Consider the following 13,630-nt stretch of genomic DNA (forward strand, 5'->3'; position numbering starts at 1 on the left):
ATGTTTTCTGCCCTTTGCTGTTTCTTAGCTCCACCCAAACTGATTCTACTTTTTGATTTTCAGAGCTAAGATCCTTTCTCTCTACTGTCTTTATCCCATCCTTTATTATCAGGGCTACCCCGCCTCCCTTTCCATTTTGCCTATCTCTTCAAAAGTATCCTGGAATATTTAGCTCCCAACCTTGGCCACTTTGCAACCACGTCTCAGTTATGGCTATTAGATCAAACCTGTTAATTTCTATCTGTGCTATTAATTCATCTATTTTGTTGCGAATGCTTCGCGCATTCAGATATAGTGCCTTTAGCTTTTGAGTTATTTCTATTTTTCCCTGATGTCACCTTAGTCACTGATGCCCTATTGCCTCTGTTACTCTCTCTGTCCCTTCCTGACCCACTCTGCTTATTTTTACCCAAAACTCTACACTGCTCTAGAGCCTTAACATTTCCCTTGCTGCTTTTAAATTTACTCTTTCCTGAATCCTCCCACCTTCCCCCCCTTCATTAATTTAAAGCCCTATCTACTGCCCTGGTTATTCGGTTCGCCAGGACACTGGTCCCAGTCCGGTTTAAGTGGCGCCCGTCCCAACGGAACAGCTCCCTATTTCCCCAGTACTGGTGCCAGTGCCCCATGAACTGAAACCCCTTCCTCCCACAACACTCTGAGACCCACATTTAAACCTCAAATCTGTTTGTCCCTATGCCAATTTGTGCGTGGCTCAGGTAACAATCCAGAGATTATTACCTTTGAGGTTCTGCTTTTTCATTTGGATCCTAGCTCCTCAAACTCCCTCAGTAGAATCTCATTCCTGGTTCTACCTATATCGTTGGTTCCTACATGGTCCACAACAACTGGATCCGCCCCCTCCCATTCCAAGTTCTCCAACCATGAGGAGAACCCTGGCCCCGGGCAGGCAACACAACCTTTGGAACTCTCGGTCGTGGCTGCAGAGAATAGTATCTATCCCACTGACTGTACTGTCCCCTACCACAACTACATTCCCTTTCACTCCCTCCCACACCATGGTGCCATGATCAGCTTGCTCATCCATCCTGCAGATTTTTTCCTCATCCACACAGGCAGCAAGAACCTCATACCTGTTGGACAAGGGCAAAGGCTCCTCCAGCACTGCACCTGGGGGCCCCTTACCTGCCTGAGTTGCAGTCACACCCTCCTGTCCCTGACCACTAACCAGACCTGCACCACTACCTAACTTAAGAGGTGTGACTGCCTCCTGGATCAAAGTGTCCAGGTAACTCTCCCCATCCCTGATGCCCTGCAATGTCTGCACCTCAGACTCCAGTTCAAAAACTCTGATCTGAAGTTCAAGGTGCAGGCACTTACTACAAGCGTGATTGTCTGGGATCACAATGCTCTCCACAAACTCCCACATGCTGCAGTTGCGGCACACCACCTGCACTGCCATCCCTATATGGCCTTGTTTTATTTAATTAAGTTACCCAATTACAAATTTAATTAAATTTAGTTTACAGTGTAGTTTCTTGACTACTTACTTGATCTAGCTTAAATTAAGGGTACTGAAATTAAATATCTACCTGTAACACAAAGCACTACAAGTAGTGTAGGCAAAAAACGATGACTCCTTCCCCCTCTTCTCCAAATTCCCACTCCTTTCAAAGTCCCAAATAAAACACTCTGTTCAAGTCTCTCTGCGAACTACTCCTCTGTAACTGCCTGGGTGTTGGGGGAAATTGCCTTGGATCAGGACGATCAGAAGTGTTGGGCTCTTCAGAATGGTCCCAGCGGAGTTTCGGTCTATTCTCATCTAACCAACGATAACGTTGGAGTCTTTCAAGGGTCAGCCAGTGAAACGCTGCTTCCAGGAGATATTACTAAAAGACAAACAGTGGGGACTGGGTGAAACAATGAGTGACACACTTGCCTTTCACCTCTGTGCCCCGAGTTCAAAGACTGAAGGGATGCAGGTCTCTGCGTGAGCCTTATGCAAGGTGGGTTTGTACGTTCTCAAGCGAGTTCCTGGTGGGCATTTGCCTAAAGCGGCCTCTAATTTGGCAAATTCACTTGGAGAAGTTATCTGATGGCCGGGGTGGAACGTGGAGGGTGGGATGTAAGTACATTTTGTTGGGGCAGAGGTTGATTTTGTATTTAACCTGTGCAATACCTGCCCTGGGAGCATAGATGCTAACACCGGGTTGTCCGAAATAGGCAAGTGTCCCATTCCCCAACTAACAACCCTTGTCTGGATGAGCACAATAAAAAAGCCCAGGGCTCTTCAGTGGTACCGGCTCAATTTTGGCTTGTTTTCATCCAACCAGCGGAAAAACACACCCAGCTTGGGCCAGTTAAATGCCGTTTCCCAGGGGCTCAAGCAAATCAACCTTGGGTAGATACAGGGAAACTAGTGCCTCTGACGGGGGAATCCAGAACGAGGGGACATAATCTTTAAATTAGAGCTGGGCCATTTGCGAGGGAAGTCAGGAAGCACAAAGGGTAGTAGAAAATCTGGACCTCTCTCTCCCAAAAGACTGTGGATGCTGGGTCATTTGGAGCTTTAAGACTGAGATTGATAGATTTCTGTTAGGTAAGGGTATCAAGAGATATGAAGCCAAGGCTGGTAAATGGAGTTGAGGTACAGACCACCCATGATCTAATGGAATGGGAGAACAAGCCCGAGGGGCTGAATGGCCTACTCCTGTTCCTAACCAACAAAACAGTATAAAGGGATTTAAAATAAAAACACTTTTTAAAAAGGGCTTCAGAGAAACGGCTAAAATTAATGTGGAATGTACAGTTTGTTTCCCACAGTTTATCACAGTATAGGTCAGCCAGCAGTCAAGACACTATTTTCAGCCATGTACTTCCCAATATAGGTTGGCACAGTCACAACAGACACAGCTCATTGATCCAAAAGTGTCTCTGGGTCTAGTTCCACACATCATTGCTAATGCTGTTAATTTTACTTTAATATGGACGGAGTGATTCCATTAGACTCTCTCCATGTGCAAGTGTTTTTTTTTCCTCACTTCAATCTTCTCCCTCCACCCCTCCCAACCTCCTCCTCCTCCGGAAGTTGTCGCCTTTTGTTGGGGTGGAGCTCTATGGGCACCTCCTGCCTTCTGGTCTCTCACCCATACCAGAATCTTTCATGCATGTGCCTAGGCAGCAAGTGTCAGCAGGCAACTCAACCATGAGGTGGCATTGCAACTGAGCCCAATCTGATCCGCACCCATCATTCGAAACGGTAAGTTTTCCAGCAGGGATCACCGAATGTTGATCAGGAGCAGGAACACTAGCAGATTCTGGTTTCCCACTCCTAGCCCAGGGGCGCTGAAGACAACTGTATTATCCCAGCCACCACAGATTAGCTAATTCAGCACAGACTAAGGATTGAAACTGCGATACGTAATGGTTCAGTTCCACGCTGAGCAGTGCACCTACCAGCAGAGGCTGAACCAGACTGTTTGCAACCTTGGTGTCATATTTGACCCTGAAATGAGTTTCCGACCACATATCTGCACTATAACTAAGACCGCCTATTTCCACCTCCGTAACATCACCGGTCTCTGCCCTGCCTCAGCTCATCTGCTGCTGAAACCCTCATCCATGCCTTTGTTACCTCTAGACTTGACTATTCCAACGCACTCCTGGCTTGCTTCCCACATTCTACCCTACGTAAACTTGAGGTCATCCAAAACTCGGCTGCCCGTGCCCTAACTTGCACCAAGTCCCGTTCGCCCATCACCCCTGTGCTCGCTGACCTACAATGGCTCCACATCACCTTGATTTCAAAATTCTCATCTTTGTTTTCAAATCCCCCCATGGCCTCACCCCTCCCCCTCTCTCAAATCTCCTTCAGCCCCACCCAGAGATATCTGCGCTCCTCAAATTCTGCCCTCTTGAGCATCCTGGATTATAAATCGCTCAACCATTGATGGCCGTGCCTTCAGCTGCCTGGGCCCTAAGCTCTGGAATTCCCTCCCTAAACCTCTCCACCTCTCTTTTCTCCTTTAAGACACTCCTTAAAACCTACCTCTTTGACCAAGCTTTTTGTCATCTGCCCTAATTTCTTAAGTGGCTCGGTGACAATTCCTTGTCTTAAAACACTCCTGTGAAATACTTTGGGACGTTTTACTACGTTAAAGGCGCTATAGAAATACAAGTTGTCGTTGTTATTGTGTTGAGGCACCAGGGGAAGCAATTGTGTTAACAAGACCGTCTCACTTCCAAAAGAGCGGTATTTCCCTAATTCCGACTTGTTGGATGCTCAAAGTCCCCGAGTGAATGCTTTCCATTTTGATATTGGTTTATCAACCAGTGAACATAATCTCAGACAAAAGGCCCTAACTGCAAGATAAGCACAAGATACTTACTTAAAAGGAAAAATTAGAAAACATTCTCACACAAAGGGGTCGACTATGACTTTTGGGTGACTGACTGGCGACAAAGAGGCCCCCGTGATTTTAAGGTTCCGGTTTCATTTTAAATTCGTCAGGCGGGCTGTCTCTGGCAGCACAGGCGTTCCTATGCAGCATTGGAAATGTCAGGAAGTTAAGTCATGGTGGGTGGGGGAGGTGTCACGATGCCGGAGGGTGGGGGGGGCCCAGGGCGGCAGATGCCCAGATTATTTTTGTGAGCCCTGGATAAGCGTTACTCTGAGGCCCAGAAAAATAATTGAACACTTACCTTTAGAGGGCCTCTTCTCTTCCAGCGCCATCGCCCATGGAACTGGTCGGAGCCTGCACGGCCCAGGTTCCAACCAATTCCGGCCTAAAATGGCAATTGGGGTTTCTATTTACGTCATAGGTCCACGATTTCCACATTAAAAAGGGCCGATCGCCTGAAATAGGTGGGTGCTTTGGACACCCGACGGTAGGCCCCTTTTAAATTGGAGCCGGTGGCATCGCCGGGGTTACGGCCCCGTTAACGCCAAGCAAAGGCACTCAAAATCAACCTCAGTTATTGGACTGTGGAATGCAAAATGCATTACAGTATCCAAAGGTAGTAAATTACTTAAAGAAGATAATAAACAGGGGGGGTGGTGGGAATGTAGGAAAATCAAAGAGGCCAAAATTCAACAAGGGCAAGGAGAGCAGAGCAACCTCCTCCTGTGCAAACAATCCTGTGGATTGAAGCATGGGTTAGAATGTGTTCAAGTGTTAGTGTGAGATGGGCCTACAAAGGTCCGTATTGCATGAATAGTACCAATCTCCTGATAAAGCACAAAGTCAGACAAGGAAACATGTACAAGGCACTCTAAAGTGCAGCGGTCTTGACGAGGGCTGGATTACCTGGTGCTCGGTTAACACCCACGGCCAGGCAGTGAACGGAGGCCCAGAGTGGCAGCAAGTCATATCCTCACTGGTCTCATTTAATGTATTGGCGGTAGGACAAGATGGGAACAAGCACACTTCAACCCAGTGCACTTTAGTGCGACATACACTTCAGGCCTGGAACCCTTAATTCATCACCTCAAGCTGCTTCCACCAGCGGTGGGGTTGCCAATCCTCCAGGAGTCCCCAGTAATTAAAGATTAATCTCCCGGACACTGTGAAAAATCATTGGGGCATTAGAACAAACAATGGTGTATTTATTAATTATAAAAATATTGGGAGATGGGGGGGTGGGGAAAGGCCGTTTGACTGGGTGGGGCTGGTTGGTTGGAGGAGGGAGGTCATGTGATGAAACCACCAGAAATATGTCCCACCAGAGTTGGCGACCCTACCCAGCACCAGTGACAGACCTGCAACCTAAAATCAAGACGCTCTCCCCAGCCGACACAGTTTGGAGGGAAAACCTGTACTTATCAATCTGGGTGTTTTTCCCCAGTTCCCGTGGAGACAGTGTGAACATTTCACCATGCCCTCCATCCCACTTCCAGAATCCAGCAACACCACCAGCTGAAGTCGCTCTTTCAATGTTATTCAGGTTTTATTCTTTTTAAACCACAGATGTAGTGTTATTGTATGACTGTCTGAAAAGTCAGTCCCATTTTTTTTTTTTTAAACTGATCACATCATATAAAATATAACTTTTCCTTTCATTGCCAAGAAAATGCTTCTCGGTATTTGGGGGAAAAAAAAAAATTGTACAGATTTAAAATATACATTTGTTATTGATTCAACGAACAAACCCTCCTGCTGTGTTGGCGATCGAAAGCACCCCGGAAATACCTTTGTTCCTCAGGTCTCGGTGGGTTTGACTCTCCTGAAGTACTGGTACTTCCAATATGGCCCAGGAGCTTCAGTGGGCCTGTGGTTCCTGACCGACTGGCTGCTGTGTGTGTCTCAGCCTCCATTCACCACCCTGCCTGGTGTTGAGTGAGCTGGGGAGGATTATGGGCAATTTTCTCTCCTTTTCTTGCACTTCAGAAGAATGCTAATAGAAGGCAGGGTTAACCCAGCTTCCATGCAGCCGGTGAAAGAGACCCGTCAAAACACTACTATTTAACGGAACCTTTGGGTTTGTATTGGTTTTTTCCCCCCCTCCCTCCCTATGGAGAGTTAGCTGTCCACATTGGGTTAATTGAAATCAGGAGCTCACAGTGTGGAGAAATCGCAGGTGTAGACCCACATCCCATCACTCCCTGGTGCAACATTCCAGATTCGGGAATAGGTTCATCAGGGCATGTGGACAGTAAAATGTACTAATTCCAAAGGGAAACATTCTTTCAATCAGATAATTCTTCCCATCACCAGGACACAAGCATTCAGCAGCCTTTTTAACAGGACATGCGTGCAGCCTAAGCAGCTAGCTGCTGACTGGAGTATGACTCCGTTGGTAATGACCAATTACCGGTGATGGTGCAAATTCCATCAGCACACAGCCTTAATTACAATCACAGATGAGGCCTCCGGGGCCGGCTCTGCACTCTGACTCAGAGGGAATGATCTGTAATCCCAGCCACCGTCAACATTTCATCATTACCATCCAGGCACTGCAACGAGTGACCTTGACCTCTCCATAACCGGGAGGGGCAGGAGGAGGGGGTGGCTGGGAAATAGCAAACTGACAAAATGAGTGAACTCAGCACATCTGTCAGCCAAGCACAGAGCAGTAACTGAGGTGGCTCAGACAAACCGGCAGACCAATTGGTTATTTTTATATACAAGAGCCCACACAGCAAGTGTTGGGAGGATATGCAATCATGTGGGCATCACAGATCAGCTCGATCCTGTCCTGACTGATATCTACACACATCCTCCACTGGATGTGATGAACAGTAGGAGCCCTGGCTGGTATTTGTCCCTCCCAAGAGCCAGTTGGAACATGTCTGCTGCTATTTAAGTGATCAACTAACTCAACGAAGACCAAACTTAGGTCAGTGTGGCTCAGGAAACATACCTAGTGGTGTATTTACCAACTCTGCTATTAGGGAAGTTACAGCCAGTAACTGAATGAGAGATGAGGGTTAACATCCCAAGGGAATTTGACAATTTCTTTCAACGTGAACTTACAATACAAATAATTAAAAGCACAGATGTGATAGAAAGGTAGATCAGAACCCCAGCATATAAACCATTTCACATTATAATAGATGCCAATCCTCCACAAACAAAACACAAACACACTATAGATTCAGAATGGCTCAAAGTATATAGAGAAAGCAGGTGGGCAATCGCACACAAACAGACCCAGAAACTTGGGTGTCTCAAAGCCTAAAGAAACCCCAACGAGCCATAGATGGCAGCACACTTCATCAAATATACATGGTATATAATCCTTTGACATTGGTGGTTAAAAAATAAACTGTACAAGTCTAGGCCAGGAACAGCAAGTCCATTTAGAATCCATTTTGTTCGGGGCTCCAGGCTAAAACCCCAGCCTTGCTCAGAATCAGCGTTTTTATAACCTTGAGGCCGAGGCTCTGCAATCGTAGAATGATTCTAGTGGTTCACAGTGGATGCAAGTGCTTGATGAACTTGGTTTGCATTCTCCCTTCCCCCCGCCCCCCAGATTGTCTTTCCCCTCCCCCTCCCCTCCCCCCCTCCCCATCGAAGACATCAACTCTTGCTGAAGGCATCACGACCCCCTGTATCTCATTCAAGCAAGCAAGCCCAGGCAATGAATGTAGGCACGCTACTTGGCTGCAGGGGCAGAACAGCGGAGCCTGATCTTGTCCGCGCACACTTTCTAGCCAGGGTTATTGGATAGCAAGTCTGGAACCCTGATTGATCTTCCCCACCTTAGCCCAGGGTGACCAAGCCCAGCTGTCGTCTCACTACCACTTCCATGGCCAAGATCGGCTAGTTCGGGCTAAAATATGGATTGAACCCAAACCATGTTGGGATGACACAGCTGAAACCCCGCACAGACCACTTGGACAGGGGATTGTGTGTCCTGTGTATGTGAAAGCTAGTTCCATCACAAGGTCATGTTTAGTTCCAATTATTTGGGCAAAGGGCTTGGCTTTAGCCTGGATCCTTCAAAAGGAAGATCTCTCCGTTTCCTGTATACCTTGAGTGTGTATTACTGTGTAATCAGGTAATGAAAAAGGGTAGCCCACAGTTCAATGCCCTAGTTATTAAATGGCCCACTTCAGCAACAAATCTTGGCAGGGTATTTTGCCCTCACAGTCTGGAAAAAGGAACCTCATCAAAACAAATGTTTGTTTCCGTATTTTTTTTTTTTAAAAAGCCCTCCACCTCACAGTACACCCACTCAGTCACTCTTGCAAATGCAGCAATCAAATGTTTCCATCTTCCAGCATTTTGTTAACCCCTTCACAAAGCTTCTGCACGTGCATGCGGTAAGGCTCCGTGGGACCGTACAACGTCGCCAGGAATTCACAGTCCGCAAAGTGGTTGAAGATGTGGTTGATCCGCCCGTGGGACTTGGACGTCAGGTGCCGGTTGATGGCCTGGTGCAGCAATTCCCTGCACTCATTCAAGATGTTTGCCAGAACCCGCCTGTCGAACGTGAAGTCAATCTGGTAGAAACTGACAGTCGTCATGGCCAATTGGTGGACTTTCTTGCGGAACTTGTCCACCAGCACCAGCTCCTCTGCACTGAACTGGTTGTTCCTGTAGAGAACTCCGAGTTTAATCACCACCTTGATCAGGTTTTTGATGACCTTCTGGGCTTCCTTTTTGTTTTTTGTGTATTCCTTGGTCACCCGGTAAAGTTCGTCCAAGACCTCACTGCTTGTGTCATCAATGAAGATATTGGCCATGCTTTTGGATGCCATCTTGCCCAGAAGTTTCTTCTGTGCCTGCATGGCCAGGTTTTTGGTGCTGAAGACATCCATGGTCTCTGAAAAAACAAAACAATTCCACATTAGAGAACACCACCGCCAAGCCCAATCTGAAATGTTTAAGAAAATAATTGTCCCGCTCCCCCGTCCACCGAAAATGTAAAGTCGTGCTGGGATATGGTTCCATGGATGCAGCCATCTTGTCGAACCTCACAGAAATGGCCATTCTGCATGTGCGGGCTTAGACAGTGACTGTTGACAGACTATTCAACCACACAGTTGAACTGGATCTTGTCCATACCCATTGGCTCCCAGTAAGAACCTTGGCCAATTTCCTTTCCCCCCCCGATTCCACCTCTTTGTAGCCCAGGAGGAACTGAGGACAATTGTTTCAAGTTGCTGGTCTGACTGAGATTGACAGGCCAGGGCTCGAATCTCTGGCTCTTTTTTGGGGGTGTTAGGGCTCAACTTATTCTCAATACTGGGTTGGTGCATTTACCAACTGAACCGGGGGTTGGCACGAGAATCAAAGCCAACTTGTTAATATTGACTTGTGGTTAATTTAAAAGTTTAATAAGTTCTGATGTTCTGTGTGAGATCGTCCCGATAATAGTCAGACATAAAAAAAATCTTTATCAGTTACAGACCTAGCCATTCTCTTCACAGGCTGTGCAAAAGCCTACTTATAAAACGAGTGATTCACTGCCAGAATTGTTAAAAATGTTTCTGTCCGTTCTTGAACATGCTTCACAGATGGTGCACAGTACGTGCCAAAGATATTCCATAGATCTCGAAGGCCAGACCAGAGGCGAGCTCTGCACGGTACTACCGGGGAGCAAGGGAGGAGTGGGTAGATTGGAGAGTGACCCCAGAGGTCACTGTGCACAGGGTTTGGTATTTCTGTGCATTGACGAGTAACGCTGTTTCTTGTTACTCAGAATTAATGGTCTGTGTATTGGGAAACGGTGTACATCACAACACCAACCGGGCCTGTCCCGACAAGCTAACCAGTAAAGGCATGACTTAGGTATGTTGCAAACATCACAAGCAGAGCACAACAGAAGAAACTCCACCCCAGTGTGTTCTCCTGGAAAGACGCAGCTAAACTTATGTTGTACTGTACTTAGATTTCAGCATTACTGCTGTTCCAACTGAGATTGACTGGTTCAGCACATGCCAAGGCTTAGAGCCCAGACCTGGGCTCAGATGGAGGTGCTAAGAATATAAACAAGTGGGCACAGCTGCCCCTTAACAGTGCAGAGAACCACTGCAGGAAATGGCTTCACCCTGCCCTGCTGGTGGCAAAGTTAACCCGATACCAGCTCTCCCGATGGGCCACTGAGCTGTACCGACCGGTTCCACCCCCGTTCGGTGCCGAGTTAGCTGATCTCAGCTGGGATACCAGTGGGGCACTACAGCTGTGCCAGGTGCCTGGGTTAGGGAAAACTCAGACTAGGTTCCTGCTCCTGATCGCTAGTCAGTAGATGCTGCCAGAAGGTGGGCATGTACAGATTTTTTTAAAAACCTGCCGATGCTGGAATCATAACATAAACAGAATGTGCTGGTAAAACACAGCAGTGTCTTTAAAGAGAAAGGGCAAGTTAACATTTCAATTATAAGCCTTCATCAAAGGTGTCAACCCTGGCTCAGTGGTAGCACTTCTGCCAGAGTCATAAGGTTCTGGGTTTAAGCCTCACTCCAAAGAATTGGTCACAAAATCTAGCTTGACACACCCGTGCAGTATTGGGGGGGGGGGGGGGGTGCGTTTACCCTGCATTTGCCGCTTTTCCCCCCCCATCTCTCCAATTTCTCATCCTTTTGTTTGTGGGCCTCTCCTCCTTAACTATTTACATGTCCTTTTGTTCTTTTAATGCCTTTCCAATGCCTCACTGATGATCTTTTATATCATAACAGTTTTTTATTAAGCAGTTATAAAATAAAAACAGAACATGTCCCATCTGATGAAGGGTCATCGACCTGAATCATTAAATCCGTTTCTCTCTCCACAGATGCTGCCCGACCTGCTGAATGTTTCCAGCATTTTCTGTTTTCATTTCAGATTTCCAACATCCGCAGTACTTTGTGCTTTAAAAAAAAATTAAGCAGTTTGCAGGTCATTCATCCATTAATTCCCTCCCAGTGATTGGGGCATCTGTTTTCTCTACCTCCTTTCCTTTTTAAGATGTGCGGGTTAGGTTGATTGGCTATGATAAATTGACCCTTAGTGTTAGGGGGATTAAATACGTGGGGTTACGGGGATCGGGTGGGATATGTGTCGGTGCAGGCTCGATGGGCCGAAATGGCCTCTATCTGCACTGTGGGGTTTCTGTGATTCTGTGATTACTGAGGTGCTTACTTATCCTCGAGTCCTGATAAAAGACCTGAAACAATAACTTGTCTTTTCTTTTTACAGCTACGTCTGACTGACCTGCTGTATATTTCCAGCGTTTTCTATTTGTAATTCACTAAATGCTAGCTCACAGCTGCAAAAAGTAGTCAAAAGGGCTAATGGAATTCGGAGTTTCAGCCCTCTAGGTTTAGAATGTAAAAGAATGGGGAATCACTACTGCAGTTACACACAGCGCTGGTTAGACCTCCTTTGGAATACTGCTTGATGTTCCACCTTAGGAAAGATATACTGGCCTTGGGAGAGTCCAGAACAGTTCACCAGGAAGATCCCTGGGATGAAGGGACCAAGTTATGATGTGACACTGGGAAAATATTCCCAGGAGATGAGGATGTTAAGGGACGATTTGATCAAGGGGTTTAAAATAACAAAGGGAATGGACAGTGAAGATGGAGAACAATTGTTCCCCTCCAACAGGAGAATCCAGAACAGGGGGAAAATGATCTTAAAATTCGAGTCAAGCTGGCTCAAAGCAAATCCAGGAAAAAACATCGTCATGCAAAGAATTAGAGAATATGTATCATAATTAATTGCACTGTTTAAAAGGGAGAGAGATACCAATCTGGGAAGTAAGGGTATTAAGGGATATAAAGAAAAGACAGGAAATTGGGATTAGAAGGATAAAGTGCTGTCATAGCTATCAAATAGATGGATCAGACTAAAGACTTCAAGTGGCCAATTCCTATTTTGACATCAATTAAGTGTATATTTGAAGAGGGCATGGGAGGGGGGGGGCAGGCGGTGGAAGGAAGAGGCAACTCTGAGAATACCGTACAGCATTAGCAAACAGAAGTGGGAGACAATTCCAGTTATTTCTGAATTGTTTGGATTAAGTGGCTGTTAAGATTTTTCCCACGAAAATCACACATGGAAACTTGATGCTGTGACATCTGATCTATGGTTCAGAATGGCCACACTTCAAACATACTGGGTATTTCCACGGAAGAATGCCCCTCCCTCTTTCTCTTTGTGCCACTGCCCCCGTCCCCGCCCCCCCCCCCCCCCCCCCCGATATAACATTTTGGAAATTTTAAATCCGTTTTTTTGTGGATTGTGAGGGTACTTTCACATCATTGATTCTTGTCCATTGAGAACTTCCATTTATCCAAAGTCAAGTTCCAGGTGGTGGGATGCATGGATTTCCAGCTCATCAGCACTGGATAGGAACGAGTCAAGAGACCGATCTCCAGGAATGGCTACGAAATGAGAAAAAGGGCTTTCAGCCCAATAACCCACCATGTACCACCTACCCATCATGGATTCTACAACCCCATTTATAAATACTGCTCAATCCCCAAAGTAATTAAGCAAAACTCCAGAAAATTCAACCACCGCCCCCCTACCCCCAATTTCCACCTCCCTGGAAGGTAAATGGAGTGGGGGTGCACATCAGCCATGATCTAATTGAAAGGCAGAGCAGGCTCGAGGGGCTGAAAGACCTATTCCTGTTCCTAATATTCCTTTGTGCCTCTTCCCTGGCCAGGATACTGATGTCAACTGAGACATCACAATTACTGCCCCAGCTGAGATTAGCCAGTTTAGTGCTGACCAGGGGGCCAAACCTTCTGGTCTGTATTGCTTGGCACCACACCAGGCAGGCCCTTTAACTATTGTGTGCTGGGGGAGCTACATCTCACTACTCAATCCTGATCTTCTGTTTGCCAGACAGCACATCCCCCCCTCTTCTGCACTCCTAGCCCATGTCCCTGCAGTACAGGGCACCAATCATATTGCATGGAGGTTGCTACACAGGGAATTAAAAATACCAACAGATAGGCAACCAACCCAAGATTGAAATTTAGCTCCTTCAATATGTCACTGCTGCTCTGGACAAGCAAAAAGTATCCTTTCATCTCATTCCCACGGATGTTCTTCTGTGCTTTAAACACCAGATGAGTTTAATCCCTACAATAAGGGGGAGGTAGCTTTAAATATAATCTCCATCTCCCAGTTTTTTTTAGATCAACATTCCAAAGTAAAGGACCAATCAAGTGTGACTGTCATTCTCTGATGGGTCTCCTGTTATACAGCCTGGGTTCCATCTTCTTTAAGCT

The 13,630-nt window shown here is 46.5% G+C and overlaps 1 protein-coding gene across 2 annotated transcripts in view; it reads right to left on the reverse strand.

Moving 5' to 3' along the window:
• Positions 1 to 7,969: 7,969 nt before the first annotated feature.
• Positions 7,970 to 13,630, reverse strand: part of tnfaip8l1 (tumor necrosis factor, alpha-induced protein 8-like 1) — a 52,360-nt gene continuing 46,699 nt past the window's right edge. For both annotated transcript variants that reach the window (XM_086004875.1, XM_086004873.1), the window contains exon 2: positions 7,970 to 9,228. In XM_086004875.1, coding sequence (XP_085861001.1) covers positions 8,663 to 9,223 — 561 coding nt within the window. In that variant the 5' untranslated portion in view covers positions 9,224 to 9,228 and the 3' untranslated portion in view covers positions 7,970 to 8,662. The remainder of the gene's footprint in view (positions 9,229 to 13,630) is intronic.

The sequence above is a fragment of the Somniosus microcephalus genome, chromosome 13, assembly GCF_052327205.1.
Source record: "Somniosus microcephalus isolate GS21.2 chromosome 13, FLI_Smic_1.0, whole genome shotgun sequence".
NCBI classification, from domain to species: Eukaryota; Metazoa; Chordata; class Chondrichthyes; order Squaliformes; family Somniosidae; genus Somniosus; species Somniosus microcephalus.